This window comes from Rhinoderma darwinii, chromosome 12 (genome assembly GCF_050947455.1).
Source record: "Rhinoderma darwinii isolate aRhiDar2 chromosome 12, aRhiDar2.hap1, whole genome shotgun sequence".
Lineage (NCBI taxonomy): Eukaryota > Metazoa > Chordata > Amphibia > Anura > Rhinodermatidae > Rhinoderma > Rhinoderma darwinii.
Genome location: NC_134698.1, coordinates 77,901,937 through 77,921,925, shown reverse-complemented (window position 1 = coordinate 77,921,925; position 19,989 = coordinate 77,901,937). Strand labels below are relative to the sequence as shown.

General features: G+C 42.4%; 1 protein-coding gene across 6 annotated transcripts in view; it reads left to right on the top strand.

The window, feature by feature from the left end:
• The window catches only part of EVL (Enah/Vasp-like), a 100,184-nt gene that overhangs the window by 63,029 nt on the left and 17,166 nt on the right, over positions 1–19,989 (top strand). For 4 of the 6 annotated variants that reach the window (XM_075844210.1, XM_075844207.1, XM_075844211.1 and 1 more), the window contains exons 4-6: positions 7,609–7,681; positions 11,480–11,538; positions 17,564–18,451. In XM_075844210.1, the coding sequence (XP_075700325.1) occupies positions 7,609–7,681; positions 11,480–11,538; positions 17,564–18,451 (1,020 nt within the window). The remainder of the gene's footprint in view (positions 1–7,608; positions 7,682–11,479; positions 11,539–17,563; positions 18,452–19,989) is intronic. The other 2 variants (XM_075844212.1, XM_075844213.1) reach the window with 1 other exon arrangement.

The window sequence follows — 19,989 nt, the reverse complement described above, 5'->3', positions numbered from 1 at the left end:
ACTGCATCGTTAAAAAAAAAAAATTTAAAAATCAAAATTGGCCCCAGTGTCAGAGAGGTAAACTAACACGGCACCATAATGAGGGGCCCAGTTTGATCTTTGCAATTAGGCCCCTTTTTTCTATGTACGTTAATGCAGAGTGAAGTAACACAACCGCAGGATCACACAACATACAGGTTTATGTATTCTTTACTTTCTGTACAGTACTTTGTCTACTTACGGTAATCTGTAAATTTGCACATAGGTCTGCATAGGAGCTGTATACACAACAGTAGGAGATTTGTTTTTTGTTTTTTTAATAAAAACGGTTTGCAAAGATTGTTTGTTTTTTTCACCTTGGATACATTGGATCAATAGTAAAAAAAAAATGACTGCAAATGATTTTGCAACCACAGACTGCAAAAAGAATTGAATATTTTTTTTTGTATATTTTCCACTATTACAAATCACCAAGTGCTATATTTTAATGCAAATGAAATTGAACTTTCGCCGTCACATGCCATGGATTTGTCGTGGGACTATAAAGGCCTATTTTTAACAGACCATTTAATTAACAATCCATTGAGCAGTTTCAGTAACCGGATCTCTTGGCTGGCATTTGTATTGCCCATACTTCTTTGTCTAGTGATCAGGACACCTCCCCAGAGACCACATTTGCTCTCCAGACGACTGGATAATGATGGATAAAAGTTATTACAGGGTCTCTCATCTGTAAATTCCTTGTATATTAGAGTAAAATGCGATTAATGTAGAAACCAATGGTCCGATTATCCAGTAAAGAAGTCCAAGTGCCAAAATTAGCAAGAAACAGCCCCATGGTCCGGTAATATCGGGGTCTGGACTGGATATATAAAGTACAGACCTGTTGCCTCAATGACAGAAGCATCAGTGCAGTGTTGATCAGTGACTCTTAGGGGGTGTGAATACTTATGAAAACGCCGAAGTTTGTTTCAATTTGACATTTTGATAGGACGGTTGGCACTAAATTGGCCACTTTCCTAGTTTGCTAACCTTCAGAGCCAATGTTATTATACTGCATCAGCAAAGCCCACCTTGTCATGTGAGGAAAGCCAACCTAGTCATACCAGCAGAGTCTACATATCATGGGAACCCACCTTATTATACCTCCAGAGCCCGCTGCACCATATCTCAGGAACGGTCTCACTAGACCGGTACAACCAACTTTTGGTTGGCTCTGCTGGTATGATGAGGTTGAATTTCGATTCTTTAGTTGGGTTTGCACCACTCGCGTAGTCCTTCTGATGAAGGTTGGCTTTGCTGGTATGACTAAAACAGACAACGTTGTATCAGCAAAGCAGACCTTATGATATCAGAACCCACCTCAACATACCAGCAGAACCATGTTCTCTTCTCTTTGGACCCGATCATTCCAGCATGTCCCCTTATCATATCTAAACCCAACCTCATCATTCCATCAGTGCCAACCTTATCATACCAGCCTTACCCACCACATCAAATCTGAGCCCATCTCTTCATAACAGCCATATCTAGGGCCATCTCTCCATACCAGCCATACCCATTGCATCATAACGGAGCACACCTCATCATACCAGCCAAACCCAACACTTTATATCTGAGCTCACCACATCATACCAGCCATACCCACATCATATCTGAGCCCATCATACCAACCATACCCATCTCATTACGGAGCACACTTCACTATACCAGCCATACCCATCGCTTCATAACTGAGCTCACCACATCATACCAGCCATACACACATCATATCTGAGCCCATCATACCAACCATACCCATCTCATTACTGAGCACACCTCACCATGCCAGCCATACCCACCACATCATAACTGAGCTCACCTCATCATACCAACCATACCCATCGCTTCATAACAGAGCACACCACCACATACCAGCCATACACACGTCATATCTGAGCCCATCATACCAACCATACCCATCTCATTACTGAGCGCACCTCACCATACCAGCCATACCCACCACATCATAACGGAGCTCACCTCATCATACCAACCAGACCCATCTCATTATAACTGAACATATTGTCATCCAAGCCCAACTTCCTAATTTTTCCATCTTCACACCACGTTCTTATAAGATAATGACTATTATCAGCTCATTATGGAGTGATTTCAAGGGGTACCAATTATGGTAGGGGTGTACAACCATCTGCCATCAGTGCTAAAGGGGGGCGCTTGAGGGTATGATTACCATGAGTCTTAATATTAATTGTATATTGCGGTTATTAATTACTTCATGCTTGGAGCAATTATTTGGTCACTGTATGTTGTGGTTATTTAAGCACTACATGGTGCCATTCACTTAGTAATTGTGTGGCACTGCTGCTTAGACAACACACAGTATAGTATTTGTGCAATAAATTATGTCGTTGGCACTGTAAAGTGTTATTTGGCCAAGCTATGGCACAAATTCTGTAAAATTGGGCACGGTATTTTAGGTTTAATTGTACAATAAATGACTGTATAACCTATTAGAGGAAGGGCACCAGCAGAATGTACCCGCACAGGGCACCATCAAAATGTGTGGCCAGCCCATTCAATAACCCAGCTGGGTAGAAGCACAAAAAATCCTGTATTTCCATAGGATGTTTGGTTACTTCATATAGAATGTGCCCCTCTCTATAGGTTGAGTTCTCTCTCTTCTCTAAGTCTCACTTGCGATTGAGTCAAGATAAAAATGTTTCGGAGCTACCCATTAGCAATATCATAGGAATGTGACTGGACCAAGTATATCTGAAAGACCTCAGTATGGTGGAGGGTGACAGGGGATTTTTTTAAGTATTCAGGAGGGGAGGGGGGAAAATATCTCAATTATGGAATCTTCTCTCACCACGAGTGATGAAAAGCCATGAGAAGAATGGAATCAGTCTGCCGCACTTGTGTCTTTAACCTTGTCATCTATACAGCTCGTAGAGTTTATACAGTAAATTTCCTCCGATGGTCTAAAACAGTCATGAAACTTCAGGGTTGAGAGGAAGAAATAAAAACATCCAAAATGTCTACTGAAGGTCTTCTGAATGGTGGGATTGAATGTTGGCCTCAATGTAGAACGGAGGACAATCTCGATTTTCTTGTTGACCGATTCAGCAATCAAGAAAACCCGATACTTTAACATGGACCTGGTGCTGCAGGTACCACCACCTTGTGTTTCCAGTGCTAAAATTTGAAGGGGAACCACCTGAATAGTCAATGTTTCGACCAACAAGGACCTTTATCAAGCCATGTGCAGGCCAAGTTCTCATATGAAGAACCAACTAACCATGTAGAGTCTGTAGGGGCAACCAGGAACGTTTGGGGCAATGGAAAGCCTCAGATGGACTTATCTGGTGCACGCGCTGGCACACCCCAGACATTTGTATGCCCTACCTACCCTCTACTGTCATGGTTAGAAGGAACAGTGATCTCAGGAAGCCCCCCGGAATAGACATTCTACTTTTTTGTTATTTGGCCAAGTAGAATGTTCCCTACCATGGTGGCCACATGACGGATATCCAAATTTATTGTAGAATGAGGGCAATATTACCCAACAAGTTATTGAGAACTTAACCTCCTCTAAACGGTTGAAAGGATTTCTTTCACAGACTTTAGTACAGAGCATCGTTCCTCTTTTCCTTTATCGCACACACAATGTTCGGGTACGTGCGCACACAAACTCAAAAACTTCTGAAAATACAGAGCTGCTTTCAAGGGAAAACCGCTCGTGATTTTTGCGGCCGTTTTTGGAGCTGTTTTTCTATAGAGTCTATGAAAATCGGCTCCAAAAACGGCTGAAGAAGTGACATGCACTTCTTTACAAACCGGCCGCGAAAAAAAGGCCCGTCGGAACAGAACGCAGTTTTTCCCATTGAAATCAATGGGCAGATGTTTGGAGGCATTCTGCTTCCGATTATTCAGCCGTTTTTTGGGACGTTTACGCCCCGAAAACACTACATATGCACATACCCTTAAAATCTTGGCAGCATTGTGTCACCACTAGGGGGCAACCTATATACAGCTGTCTATTGACCTAAATATGGGCCCCCTAGTGGTGGCACCATGCCGCTGTGATTTTTTTACTGTGTTTTATGGTCTTTATATAGTTTGAGCTAACTCAACCTTACGGATGGGGGTAATAAATTATGACAGAATGCACTAAAACACGGAAACAGTTTATATACATGGCACAGAAATAATGAATAAATGAAGTACCGGTAATTAATTATCCCTCGGTGCAGATGTATTGCAACAAAACAGATGTACAATAGCCGTAGTGTAAAAACAAAGCAGCCCATGAAATAATAATAGCCTAAAAAGGGAGAGAAGGAGCCATGGCTGGATATTAAATTATCCCAAAATATAAGAGGCAATGAGCTCGCTAGAATAAGAATGAAGAGGAGACAGATGGAAAAGTGAGACAATTAATATTTAATTTAGAAAATTCTGTATTTAACCGAGCGTAAGGTATCGGCTTCTGAAGTGGTTGCTACTCTGATGTCAATTCGTTTTTTTTATATATATATTTGCCCCACCCACTCTCTTTTTTATTTATTTTTTATTTTATTTTTAGTGTCTTTTTTATTATTTTCATTTCTAGTGCCCCAAAAAATGCCTTAATAGAATTTGTGATAAAATATTTAAGCAGAGATGCCGTCCTGCGCTGTAGTGAAGGATTTGGTTACGCCGGTTGTAACCTGGCACTCTATGGGAGGGCAGGTAAGGAGGGGGAATGAATAGAATCCATTGAACATTGCTCAGAGGCCTTGTGTAGCATGGTCAGCAAGGAATGGGTCCTTCATTGCTTCTGTCTGTGCCACTGCGACTGCTTCGTCCTTTGCAGAATGTCCTGTAGGTGATATTATTATGGCAATTTTTTTTTTATCGTAATTTATCTTTATTTTTTTACGTGTTGATTATTTTTTATGTTCTGTATGTAACTATTTTCAGTGGTTTTTTGTAACTTGTCTATTTGAACAGTTTATGATTATTTAGCGTTAATTCTTCTATTAGGTGTGATACAGTTGATTTGGACTTCTGGCTCATTGCTTTTTAACTTTTGTACACTGTCACTTTAAATAATTTGCATGTTACTTTAGCGCAGCCAATTCATAACAATGCAAGAATCTTTATTATTAGTAAATATTGTGACAAAAAAAACTTTTGTCTGGCCTTAAAGGGGACCTGCCACATTTTAAATTTTATTAATTAAAAGTTACGTCAATGGGCAGACGGCACTCTGCAGCGCTAGAAGGAGAGTGGTCAGAGTGCAGCGTCCTAGAGAGAATGTAGCAGAGCTGAATTGGTCATTTAACTGGCTCTTTTGTGCACTGTTGTCACGAAGGGTCTGTGGAACCACAGGGCCGTACCGCCTTGGTGGTATGGCAGCTGGCCAACAGGGCGCAGGTCAATGTCTATAGTTCGTATAGGTACCTGTGGCAGCTCAGACAGCAGCAGGGCAGGCTTGGCTTGAACTAGGCAGCAGGTAGATGTCAGGCGAGGTGAAGCAGGTCAGGCGTGGAATACAGCACGACACGACTTTGGCTTAGCACAGTGCTCGACCAGGATAGTATGGAATGCAGGGAACAGGAACACAGTAGGAGGCCATCACATAGACAAACTAGGAAACAATCAACGCTCAGGCATCGAAGCAGGGGGCTGGACCCCTCTTATAGTCCAGGGTACTCACGGGTTCAAAGTTCATCAAAAGTCTGGTGCGCGCACTGCCCCTTTAAGAGCGCGCCCTACAGGATCCGGCTGAGGTGAGTGGAAGCGAGTGCTGGCGTCTCCTGAGGAGGAGGCTGGGGCCAGCGCTTGCCGACTCGTGGCTGCGGCTGTCAGGGGGAGGTTGGAGCTGACGGCCCGCAGCCATGGACATTACAACTGTGATCTGATGAGTTAAGAGAATGTAATAGGTTTACCTGTAGTATTGTGGAAAACGACAGATAATGTGGTGTGATACAGGGTTGCAACAAATAATCATTTGGCCCCATAACACACACACACAAAGACCTGCAGATATATACATACATATGTATACTCTCACACCTTACAAACAGCAGCGCAAATCTATACACACACATATACATATATATATATATATATATATATATATATATATATATATATATACACACATACATATATATATTTGCAGAGATTATTATCTAACCTATTAGGGGAAAGTGGCATAATCAGGGAGGAGAGGCGGGAGATGTAGCTGCAGCTTCTCTCACTTTCTGTTCAGCCGCGTGCTGTGGGGGAGGAGGAGCAGCAGGGAAGCTTCTGAATGGCTCAGACTCTGGGATGTATGGGCAGAAGGGAACTACATCACTCCAGGAAGAGCCTGTCCACTCAAAGCATGCAAGGAAAAGGGGATGTCAATGGATGGAAAATATGCAGGTGCCCTTTAATGCAAAAGTCCTGATTTTATGAGACGATCCCAATTTTCTCAAACGAACATGGATGATCTTTTTTAGAAAGTGATTTGACCTCAGCCTAGCTGGGTAGATTGGGCATGATTTGGGCATGGCACACATATACCCATTGGATTTTATTTTGGGAATGTGTGGTAAGACCTTACTTTAGGATTTACTTTTGTAGGGGTTGTAAAAGATTTAAAAAAAAAACATGGCTGCTTTCTTCCAGAAACCGCACCACACCTGTCCATGGGTTGTGACTGCTATTGCAACTTTGCTCCATTAAAGTAAATGTGGCGGAGCTGCAATACCACACACAACCTGTGGCCAGTTGTGGCGCGGTTTTAAAAAAATTTTTTTAAAAAAAAGCAGCCATGTTTTTCTAATCCTGTACAACTTCAAATTCTTCCTCTTGGCTTCCTTTCTAGAAGATTCCAGGAACAAGAAGAATTTCATAGTATTTTCTGTGGCTGGAAAGAATTATTGTGGTGATTAGTGATGCCAGGCTAACTAGGGCATCTGCTTTATATTCCGCCACCGCAGCTGAATGATTGGTTCTCGGTCGAGCATATGATACAATGTTTATGTCTTATAAAAATACACGTATCTTTCTCCATCATAACGGCTCATTTGCATATCGGCTCAGGGGAGAGGGGATTATGAAAAAATCGAGAGCTGAAAATCTATTTGTGTTCTCGGATGTGGCAGCGTCCTGTAAAAGCGCAAAATTATCCTGTCTGTCGACTTCCGGCAAAGAAGAAATTTGGATTTCCACTTAAAGGGGTTGTCCGGGACTTGGGACATAGTAAAGAAATGGCGGGAACCTGTGGATAATCAAGAGGAGACATTTACTGTTAAAAATTTCACCGCTGTCGGTAAACTGCAGCCGCATGTACACGATTTGGCTGTAGTGAGGTGTCCTCCATAGTGACGTCATGTGGCACAGCCATGTGACCACATCATCCAATTGTCAACAGTAAAACTGCCTATATGAACCAATCAGAGTAGCTGTCATTTATCCAGAGCAGTTTGCGATATGAAAGCTACGTTTTGAGTGGTTGTTATGGGCAACAAGCTTTCCTGACCGTTTTAATATATAAGGCCCAATGCATTAATGGGGCACTAAATTATTTATAGCTGGAGGGCCTCAAAATTTTCCAATTTCGAAGTTCATTTTCTCTCTCATCTTCTTCAGGTCCTGCAGCTCAGCGCCAAGTCCCGAGCATCCAAAATGGACCCTCACTGGATGAAATGGAGATCCAGAGAAGGTGAGAGGGGAAGCACCGCCTACTTTTTTTTTGTTATAAAAGATTCCAGGGGCGTTCGTTCCTGGGCGCCAATACAAAACCTGTAACTGCGCCCCCCCCCCCCCCCCCATCTACTATGTACCCTTTATAATATTGGGGTCTTTGGGCCTCCTGATGCAGCTCTGGAGTATAATACAGGATATAACTCAGGATCAGTACAGGATAAGTAATGTAATGTATGTACACAGTGACATCACCAGCAGAATAGTGAGTGCAGCTCTGGAGTATAATACAGGATGTAACTCGGGATCAGTACAGGATAAGTAATGTAATGGATGTACACAGTGACTCCACCAGCAGAATAGTGAGTGCAGCTCTGGAGTATAATACAGGATATAACTCAGGATCAGTACAGGATAAGTAATGTAATGTATGTACACAGTGACATCACCAGCAGAATAGTGAGTGCAGCTCTGGAGTATAATACAGGATATAACTCAGGATCAGTACAGGATAAGTAATGTAATGTATGTACACAGTGACTCCACCAGCAGAATAGTGAGTGCAGCTCTGGAGTATAATACAGGATGTAACTCAGGATCAGTACAGGATAAGTAATGTAATGTATGTACACAGTGATTCCACCAGCAGAATAGTGAGTGCAGCTCTGGAGTATAATACAGGATGTAACTCAGGATCAGTACAGGATAAGTAATGTAATGTATGTACACAGTGACTCCACCAGCAGAATAGTGAGTGCAGCTCTGGAGTATAATACAGGATGTAACTCAGGATCAGTACAGGATAAGTAATGTAATGTATGTACACAGTGACTCCACCAGCAGAATAGTGAGTGCAGCTCTGGAGTATAATACAGGATGTGACTCAGGATCAGTACAGGATAAGTAATGTAATGTATGTACACAGTGACTCCACCAGCAGAATAGTGAGTGCAGCTCTGGAGTATAATACAGTATGTAACTCAGGATCAGTACAGGATAAGTAATGTATGTACACAGTGACTCCACCAGCAGAATAGTGACTGCAGCTCTGGAGTATAATACAGGATGTAACGCAGGATCAGTACAGGATAAGTAATGTAATGTGTGTACACAGTGACTCCACCAGCAGAATAGTGAGTGAAGCTCTGGAATATAATACAGGATGTAACTCAGGATCAGTACAGGATAAGTAATGTATGTACACAATGACTCCACCAGCAGAATAGTGAGTGCAGCTCTGGAGTATAATACAGGATGTAACTCAGGATCAGCACAAGTGTTGATCTTTAGATGTAGCCATATAGGCATTCAGTTGAATGGAGTTGCAGTACCAGGAACAGACACATTTTGCCAGTGAAGTGGATAATCAGAGCTAGTTAATGGTGGCATCTAGATGAGGGCTAAGAAAAAATATTCCTCTAGAAGAAAAATCTTCAAGGGGGGAGGGGGGATTGATGGCTGAAGAAAATGAGCTGTCTGCAGCCTGTGACTGGAGATGAACAGTTGGTAGTTCTGAGCTATTACGGTGTCTGAGGAAACCATTAACCTCTTTCTATCCGAAAGAACACAAAGGGAGTATTAACTACATGTTCCAATGCCTTTTTTTCCTATTAAATAGGGGTAGGGTCACAGCGAGCAAATTAAAGAGGTTTTTCAGGATTAGAAAAAAAAAATGTTAATCTTCTCTCAAAAACAGCACCACAACTATGAATTGGTTGTGTCTGGTATTGCAGCTCAGCTCTATTGAAGTGAAAGGGGTTGAATTGCAATACCACACACAACCTGTGAACAGGTGTGGTGCCGTTTTTGGAAGAAAGCGGCCATATTTTTCTAATTCTGGACAAAACATTAAAGTTTTTTTTATCTGGGCTTATGCTACTGTGCCTTTAAATTGGGTATATGCAAATGAGCAACATTTTGCAGGTGTAGTACTACAAATGACTGGAGCCTTACAACAGCAGTCTCCAACCGGTCTCTCTCCGGCTGTCAGGAAATGATGGGGGTTGTAGTTTCGCAAAAACAGCTGGAGAGCCAAAGGTTAGAGACCCCTGCCTTACATAGACAATGTAAGAGGGGAGTCATTTGCATATGTCACTGGTCAAGGTCTAGAGGTCAATCTCCAGATCTCGCCCTAAACCAGCATTGGTAGAAGTAGGGCCGGGCAATTATGATCTAAATAGAAATCACGATTAATAGAACATAACCTCGATCACAATTATTGAACGGTTATTTAGGCCACGCCCCCTATTTGCATGCTACGCAATTGAATATTTATCCCGTGCCTGCTGTATACTACTGTATATAATATACCCCGACACTGCCCGCACACAGTATATTGCCCCCATAGTGCTCCACACATTATAATGCCCCCATAACTGTCCTCCACACAGTATAATGCCCCCCACAGCTGCCTCTACATAGTATAATGCAGCCCATAACTGGTTTCCACGCAATATAATGACCCCATATCTGCACCCCACACTGTATAATGCCCCCACAGCTGCCCCCGATAGTGTCTGATAAAAATAGCAGCATACATACTCCCCTAACCCCATTCCAATGACGAGTGGAGGAGATCCCTCTGCTCCGGGAAGCTCCGCGCGGACGGGTGCAATGACGTCACTGCCTCGCGTCCAGCGATACATATACTGAATGGTGGAGCAGGGACCTTATGGCTTCCTGCTCCACCATTGGATCCAACTGTATCTGCGTCCTGAAGATGCAGATACAGTTTAAACTTAATTGATCAAACCGAAATTGGCAAGATGACGTCCATTAATTGCGCTGAACTTAGATTTCGATTATTTTTCCATTAATTGCCCAGCCCTAGGTAGAAGTCATAATGGCCAGTGCAAGGAAAACATATGGGCGACCATGAAGTACAAGGTAGCACCAAGTCTTCCAATGCAGACTCTCTGCTTTGACTAATAATGAAGGGGGGGTTCTTAGCAGGGGGACCCCCACCTCTATGCAATCTATATACCCTAATAGGTCGTATGGACAGGGGATATCCAACCCTTTAAAATTCAGTTCTGTTCTGCAGGTGGGATAATGTGGATATAAATCGCCCACAAAGTCTGGTGACAATTTCTCCTTAAAATAAATGAGACGCTCAGGAAGCCGGGTGACACAATGAGTTTTAACACTTTCAAATTTAGATTTGTGTGTTTATTCCACCTACATACAGACGTTCCCATAAACAAAACAGGTAATTCAGAATGATTTAAAGGGGACGCGTCCATTTTTTTCTCACTTTTTTTTTGCGTTATTTCAAGCAAATTTACGTCATTTTGATCTTCCCCACCCATATGCTTATTGATCCCCCCTATTTCCATGATGTATTATGCATTAATCAATTCTGACACGGGTACCTCACCCCTTAGGGTTCAGGCAGGCCAAATCCATGCTATAGCTAGATCTATGTATCTATCGATGTATCTATCTAAAACAAGAATACTGGTGTATGTCATGAGCAGATCCGGTTGCCAACTACAGGTTTGTCGGTGGTCCCAAACTTGTAGCTCTCCAGCTGTGGCAAAACTACAACTCCCAGCAAGCTTATTTTCCTTCCTCACACTTATTAATTTCAGGGCGAGAATCTTTATAATTTAATTGGAAAGTATAAATTATTTTTCATTGCATTACCCACCACTGGCATAAATCCTCAGATGGATTATCCTCATAAACCGATTCAGCAGACTGTGAAAGGAGGGGGGCATCTAGTGGTAGACCTGGGGTATTGCACGTGTCTTGTATTCTGTGTTCCTGTATGAAGCCTGATATGATATCCAATTATCTTTAATATCTCATCATTCAGGCAATTAATGGAAGCGCAGCAGCGACAAGAGACGTTGGAAAGGAGGACATCAACTACAGGCAAGTGTGATCACGGAGCTGTGTGTGTGTTTTGCGGGCGCTCTGTGCCCTTAAATTGACGCTAACTAAATTAATAGCATGTTCTTAGGGTGACGTCTCCGCTTGAATAAGAATTTTCTATAATAATATTTGCTAATATAACCTGAATTGAGAAAATTTTTATAATTCTGCAAAATAACCAAACGTACAAACAAAAAAATGGTAGATTCGCTGTTCTGTATTCCATCTTGGACGTATGAGTCATGTGACATGAATGGGTAGAGCCTCTTTTAGTAGCACATGATGTATTTTGAATAACTTGATGACAAAAAAACTTACTTGTAGGAACAGACACTTACCAGTGATGGCGCTCACGCTCAGTGCAGTATGTCCTCATAGGGTTAGACCGGCAGATGACAGCATCACGCTGGTGTTTCCATACTGTACATCTATAGAAGCTGTTCCACATTGAAACTCAAATCTACATAAAAAGTTGAGCAACTTTTTAGATACTTATCTTTACTGATTTTGTACCGATCGGGAGTTGTCGCTTTCTCTACTCCTACATTGTTGCTTTCAAACCTCTGCTGGTTGCCCTTGGAAACAGACAGCAGCTTAGCTCCACCCTTGTTGATAAGTGACCTAACAGCTGAGCTCTAACTACATAGCTCCCACAATGCACTGCTTTCTAGTAACAGGAAACCAGAGGAATTCTAAATTTAGCTTTAGACCTGACTGGAGAAGAAAACATCATGTAACTCAAGCAAAGTACTGACAAAGTTACTTAACATTTTATGTGGATTTTAACTGTGGATTGTTAGGAGTTGTGGATTAGATTATTTTACAGAAGCGCGTCACTGATCTGTGATCTTTAGAAACTGTAGGAGTCCATTTTAAAGGGGTGGAGGGGACTAACAATTCCTCCCGGCACTGTGACATCCCCATTTTCTTTAGGGGTGTAGTAGAAAAACATGGGCCAACTAGTTTGGGGGTGTATAGTACAAAAATATGGGCTAACTAGTTTATTATAAAGGCATCTTTAAAGTGATGGCATTTAAAGGGACGCCCTAGTGACAGGTGCCCTTTAAGACTTAAAGTAAACTCCACTTTTATTTCCTCACATTTAAATAAGACATGTCAGATGATTGCATTGGTGGGGACTAGAAGCTGGAAACGCCACCTATTGCTTGGAGGGAGTGTAAAGTTGTCAGGTGCTGTAGCCTGGAGATTGCTGTATCTATGTGGTTTGTTGAGGGCAAATACGTAGTAGTTGGGGGGGGGGGGGGGGGGCTGAGTTTACTCATGTCAGGAAATGGGTAAATGGAGCCTCATATCAAAATGACCATATATTCTCTATTGAAGTCGGTTTTAGACCACCCCATGTCTCGTCATTAGCTCAGTCTGCTGTTCTGTCCCTCCCCATGCTTTACACTGCAGCTCTGCTTGCTCTGGTTCGTTCTTGTACATAACTCTAAGCTCACAGGAAGTCAGTGTATGGAGCGCTGGCTTCCATTAAAAAGACAAAATTATTATAAAACTACAAGAAACAAAACTACTAGAATATCATCAGGTTACTTACTGCACATAGACTAATGAGACTTAAGGGGGGGGGGGGAGGGTCGTTATGATAAATTCGGCTTCTCTACATCCTAAATCTGAGGGCCCCATAAGCCGTCCATTACACCAAACCTCCCATGATTTATTATTAATGCTGATATTGATGAGGAACATAGTGCTGAGCGAGAGACTTCGATATGTCCGATCAGCAGACAGTATCACACATGAGGTGCTTGGATACACAGGATCAGCAAAAGTATCACAAATGGGAGGCTTAGATGCACTGGCTCAAACAAACAGTATCACACATGAGGTTTAGATACACTGGCTCAGCAAACAGTATCACACATGAGGTTTAGATACACTGGCTCAGCAAACCGTATCACGCATGAGGTTTAGATACACTGGCTCAGCAAACAGTATCACGCATGAGGTTTAGATACACTGGCTCAGCAAACAGTATCACGCATGAGGTTTAGATACACTGGCTCAGAAAACAGTATCACACATGAGAGGTGGAGATACACTGGCTCAGCAGACAGTTTCACACATAGGAGGCTTAGATACGCCAGCTGATATAATAATTGAGGTGAGGTTCTCTTCCTCTTTGTTCCTGGTGGAGAGAACACACTGTGATGGTGTTTTATGTCGGGCAGTGCATTTCCTTTCCAATGCTATAGTATGTGACTGAGGTGTTCGTCTGTTATGCTGTCCTGCTGTTAATGGGCTGGAGGTCTGAATACCCAACACAAGTATGGTCTATATTAAGAAAATTTAAAAAAAGATCCATTATCAGCAGTTAGCCTACCTGATGACAGTTTCCAGGTACCCACATTTATTTTATCTATACTGCACAAAAACTGCGCTGAAAAGGAAGTGAAAATACTCTGTGCACTTTACTGCAGAATATGTTAGTGCCATATCACCAACGAGAGCGAAAGGAAAGGTCAATGCCTTATAAATATATTCTTGAAATAACTGACTGATCTTGACCAATGTTATTCAAAAGTGGAGCTTCCTTTTAAATGGGGACGGAGTTAACATTTTAGTAATACAAGGCCACATGGTAACACTCATTAAAGGCTATGTACACCCTAAATAGTCTTTATTAAAAATTTAGACTTTTTGAGATACAGCTGCTTTGTATTTTGTATACAGAGCATCTGTATCTAGTGCTGGAACTTGAATCCGTCAGATCAGCAGGACTGACTGGTTCAGTGTCAGGCGGGTCCTCGGTGTCTGACAGTTCATAACTTAGATGTGATCGATAACCGGTAGATCCTGCGTGTTCGAGACCCGCAGGACCCACTGACACTGAACCCGTCAGCACCGCGGACATGACTGATACAGCTTTCAGCCCCAGATACAGCTGCTCTGTACACAGGATACAAAGCAGCTGTATCTCAAAAAGTCTAAATTATTTGTAATACAAAGTATTTAGAAAGTTGCCCAAAAAAGAATCTTTTTTTTTTTTTATTCCAAAAAATAAATTATATATATTATATATATATATATATATATATATATATATATTTTGCCTGTGTGTGCATAGCCTTTAAGGAGTCCTTTAGACTCCCTACTGCAGCCCCAATTTAGTACCCTGCAGCGATGCTATTTTGAGTGTCAGGGAACGTAAATTTCTGGCAACGACCGAGTTCCCTCCATGTCACTGGCAGCTACAGGGGCAGCAAATGTAGTTCTATAGCTAGCGGATTCTGCAAACCGCTCCTCATAGCTCAGCTTTTTGGGGCCCTGTGATTGGTCGGGAAATCACACCAGAAATTTTGGGCTTTGAGTGGAATAAGGGCATGTGCACACGACCACGCCAAATACGCCTGAAATTACGAAGCTGTTTTCAGGAGAAAACAGCTCCTGAATTTCGGACGTTTTTGTAAATACTCGCGTTTTTCGTGGCGTCCATTACGGATGTAATTGGAGCTGGTTTACATTGGAGTCAATGAAAAATGGCTCCAATTACGTCCCCAGAAGTGTCCTGCACTCCTTTGACGCGGGCGTAATTTTACACGCCGTCTTGACAGCGACGCGTAAAATGACAGCTCGTCTGCACAGAACATCGTAAAGCCCATTGCAAGCAAATGGGCAGATGTTTGCCGACGTATTGGAGCCGTCTTTTCAGGCGTAATTCGGGGTGTAAAACGCCTCCATTACATCTGAAAAGAGGTCGCGTGCACATACCCTTAGGCTTTAATAGGCTCCAATAATATATAGTATGTCCCTTTGCTCTACCTGGTTTAATAGGTTGTAATTCTAGTTCATGTAGTGCTTTTGGCTCTTTATAGTTAACCCTTTCTGTAATAACCTAACTGAAAGACTGTTGAGGTGCATGCTGGAGTTTGCATGAGTGAGTCTTTCATGTCCTTATTTGCCTGTCTGAGATGTTGTGAGGTATGCATTAACATTAGGAAGACCCTTAAAAAAAACAAAAAAAACTGTCCCTTTAATTTTTTAACATCAGGCTTGAGGCAATCCAGGCCTGAATAAAGACCCTTAAAAATCTACGGAAAACTGGAATACTGGAAAATGACGCATCCTGTGCTATAATGAAGTTACTTAAAGGAGTTATGCAGGATTAGAAAAACATGGTTGCTTTCTTCCATAAACAGCGCCACACATGTCCATAGGTTGTGGGTAGTATTGCAGCTCAGAACCATTCTCTTCAATAGAGCTGAGCTGCCATTCCAGACAATCCATGATGTGGTGCCGTTTCTGGAAGAAAGTCATGTTCTTTTCGAGTCCTGGAGTACCCCTTTAAGAATGTGATTTCCTTAAAGCGGGTTTTTCCTTTTAACAGAGATATGTTTCTTTTGTATCTATATGTAGAGAACATTGGCGACGTCTCCCCTCGAATATCTTCGACCATGGAGACAGGGCACGCTACTGCTATGGGGCTGCTACCTACTAGATGCCATTAACAGGAGTTCATTGCAATCCCTATAGATCCATATCCAGTGAGCTCCCCCTAGTGGTAGCTGCAGGCAGCCAGAATTATATCATTAATCAAGTCAGAAAAATAGAACTGCCCTATACAGATATAATATGAAATCAGCACAGAAATGGTGCACCATAACTTTTAATAAAGGTTTAGTGCATTTGGCAGAGCGCTTGGGCCCATTCTGAGCCATGCTTTGGGGTCCTATGATTTCTGTGAAAGGCTCATGCTCCCCTTTGTGTCTAAAAGTGGATCCTGGATCTGAGAATTTAAAGGGATAGTACAGAATTAGAAAAACATGGCTGTTTTCTTACAAAATCCGTGTCACACCTGTCCATGGGTTGTATGGTATTGCAGCTTAGCCCCATTGAACTGGATTGGTTTGAGCTGCAATACCACACACAACCTGAGGACAGGTGTGGCGCTGAATTTGGAAAAAAGCAGCCAACTTTTTCTAACCATGTACAACCCATTTAGACCGATTGCAAGATATATATATTTTTATATACACACCAGAGTTTGCCTTTAAATGAATCAACATAGTTCTTATACTATATAGTATATGTTTTTTAATTTACAAAATAAGCCCCAAACTTATGCCTATGCCCCCGGATATATACTTATGCCCATTGTGTAACATGAACGTGTATACAAAACGTATCCAACAAAAACAAATGAAATGGGCACTCACAAAGATGAGCTTGGCGTGACAAGCTCCGTAAACATGCCCATATTTCTATAGTGAGGTATGGATGAGCGGCTGCTAGGCACATCGGATGCCGCTTCTCGTGAGGAAAATAGGATCAAGCACATTAAAATCAAACCTGTCTGATCCATAATTTCCCGATAGCAGACATCGTGTGATGGTCTGCCAGTCTGCATAGACGAGAGGTAGCCACAGATCCATTCAAAATCAGAGGGATCAGCTGACAAATGCCACTTCTCGGGCCGGCTTCAGGACCAGTGGTCAACCTATATCTTCAATGGATGATGGTTGAAGATCAGCCCTCAATGATCACAACCTCATTCTTAATACCCCATTTCATAGTCATACCATTTAGTTCATTTTTTCAATGATACATTTGTATATTTGCATATTACATTATGATTGGCAGACCTGCTGCAACCAATCAAATGAATCCCATAGTAGACACTGAGGAAGAACCACCCCAGAGGAGCCCAAGTGTTCGACACTTGCTTTGTGGGCTTCTTCAACTCCTATAAGTGGCTTTTCTTGGAGACTGACTTTCACCAATGTCTTTACAATTGGATACAAAAATATTTTATTTTTGTTAAAAGTGGAAAATCCCTTTAAGTATTTGCTGCTTCTTTTTTTTATTATTTATTCTCCTCCCATACGTGGACCCCTCCTTGTTTCTTTTATTTGACTTGTAACCATGAAAGTCTGTGCATGCCGCCATCTTTTATTTTCTGTTTCCATCTGTCTCACTATCCCAGCTTTCCTGATCACTCTGCCTGATTTGTTGCCCTTGATAAATGCCCATTTTGCTCTTTTCATTTTATTTTTTCTTCTTTTAGTTTCCACCCTTCAGATAAACGTATCTTCCTCCCCTACCCACTGCCAGTCTCCTCCTCCTGACTACAATAACTACAGAACATCTCCTTCCGCTGGCGCTATCCCACCACCATCTTACGCCAAAGCTATCTCTTCAGCATCTCCTGTCCCCGAACCCAGTAATTTATCCACTCAAAAGTCCTCTAAGAGAACCAACGAGTCCCCAGAGTTGCCGTCTAACAGTCTATCTGGATTTGAGTCTTCCGCATCCCAAGCTTCTGCCTTTTCTCCAATCTGGCCAAGTAATGGGACTCTATCCCGAAGTGTCAAGCAAATATCCTTATCCCCACCACCACCAAACCCCTCCAGTTCCCATTCTCCATTAACTTCTCATCAATCTGTAAAACATCCCTCTATGTCCTTTACATCCCGCTCGTCTTCTCCTACTGTGGCTCCACCAGCGCTTCACCAGAACATGTCTCCACAACTCCTAATGCCAGCAACTCTTCCCGTGATTCCTGCCCAGAACTTCAGGAGTAGAGGAGGTCCTGACAAAATGGTCCAAAACCCAAATGTTCCTCATCAGATAGGGCCAGATGACCAAGCAGATGAACCACACTCAACTCAGATTCCATTAAGTTCTCAGAAAGCCCAAGTTAAAAGCTCTGACCGTTCCTATCGGTCATGCTTAGAAACTGTACCCCTCCCTCAGTTGCCAGTAATTGCCAGCCCGGCTGGGACCCTGACTCATGCCTCCGCTCAACCTTTCCACACCTCCTGTCAACCTTCTCAACTATCTTACCAGTCCACATCACATTTTGTTTCATTACCTCCCCCCTATGCTGCTGTATCTGAGCTGAATTTGTCCAAGAGGACTACACATTATATGACATCCGCCATTTCCCAGTTAAGTAAGTACAAGTCTTTCAACTAGTGGCTCAATAAGCAGAAAATGTCATGGGACAAGAGAAAAAGCATGCATCTCACATAGTATTTTTCTAATCCTCCAATTTAAAGGGGAGCTCCATCGATTTGAAGTTTTATTTGGTCTTTAAGGTAGCAAAAAAAAAGAAACCTGCCTGAAAAAGCCAGACAGGTTACATAGCTTTATGTGTACGGAGCTTGAGTTATATCATGTTATATGTACATCCAGAGCTGCATTCAAAATTCTGCTGCTACCTGGTGAAGCTGGCCCGGCGATCAGCTGATTATTGTAGGTCCGACTTCAGAAATCCTCGGCAATCAGCCGATTGTTTTTGCTCTGGCTTTAGAAAACCCTGGCGATCATCTGTTATTATCGAGGGAAGCTGCAGCCAGCCACTACACTGGCTTCTACAGGGAATATGTAGTATTACACAATGGCCATTCAAATCAATGGCCGACCAAGTATCACATGGATAGGCTTGTTCCAGCAGAGCGGGAGCAGTTCTCTCTGGCTCAGAGGGGGAGGGGATTGAGGCGTGGTGCACCGCTGTGATATTCACATGCGAAAGGGGTCATCTCATGGACAACTCACTGTTTCGTAGAGCTTAGCAGAGGGGAGAACTATCTCTACAGAAACTGAACCAGCAAGGAGCTGGTTTGGAGGTCAATGTCCGTATCAGACAAGGCTGGACAGATGCTGAGGTCCATTGGGCTTGTGTGCCCATAGTGAACTGTAACTACATGCTCAACGCTCATCCAGTAGAGGATGGGGTAGACAGGGGGCGCACTGTGACTGAGAGCTAACAGGGAAACAGCAGAATTCTGAAAGCAGCACTGGATGTCATTGGAGTATGATGTGAGTCAGGATTAGTACAAATTCCGTAAAGTAAACCAAAAGTGATTAAATTTGAATTCTTATGGTTACCATAATGAAATTATAGTGTACGACAGTACAGACATAGAAATATGTGACACAATCATTAGTTCTATCGCATGCAAAGTATTGTGGGTAGGAGGATGTTCCAATTTCTCCTGTCCCCAGTTGGTGGCTGGGGTTCACTAACTTATTTACAAGTTCTTAGTATTTTTTCAAAGTCACCACCAAAAGGTATATCACTTGACCGTAGGTTTCCGTATCTTAGATTTGTCAAATTCAGCTATTTAAGCTAGGGCTCCGCAGTGACATGGCGCCACCCACAAATTGCGGTACAATCGTTGGGCTCCTTAGACACTGCCTAGATATCCGTATTCCCTTATGGGGAAAAAAAATCTGATCTTTCTATAGGGAAACATTAAGGTTGTGTTATGGTAATCCTGTGATTTTACCGCAATGACATTGGGCCCTAGACCATTTCCTTCTGGGACTGTTACTATACCTCATATTTAGCAACTAGACCATGTCCTAATATATATATAAAATCAGAATGGATCCAGCGCGCCCATGCAATACATGGACGGACATTCATTTGATTGGCCAGCATGTAATGCTTAATTTCCCCTGCAGAGGCTGACCGGAGTTTCCCCC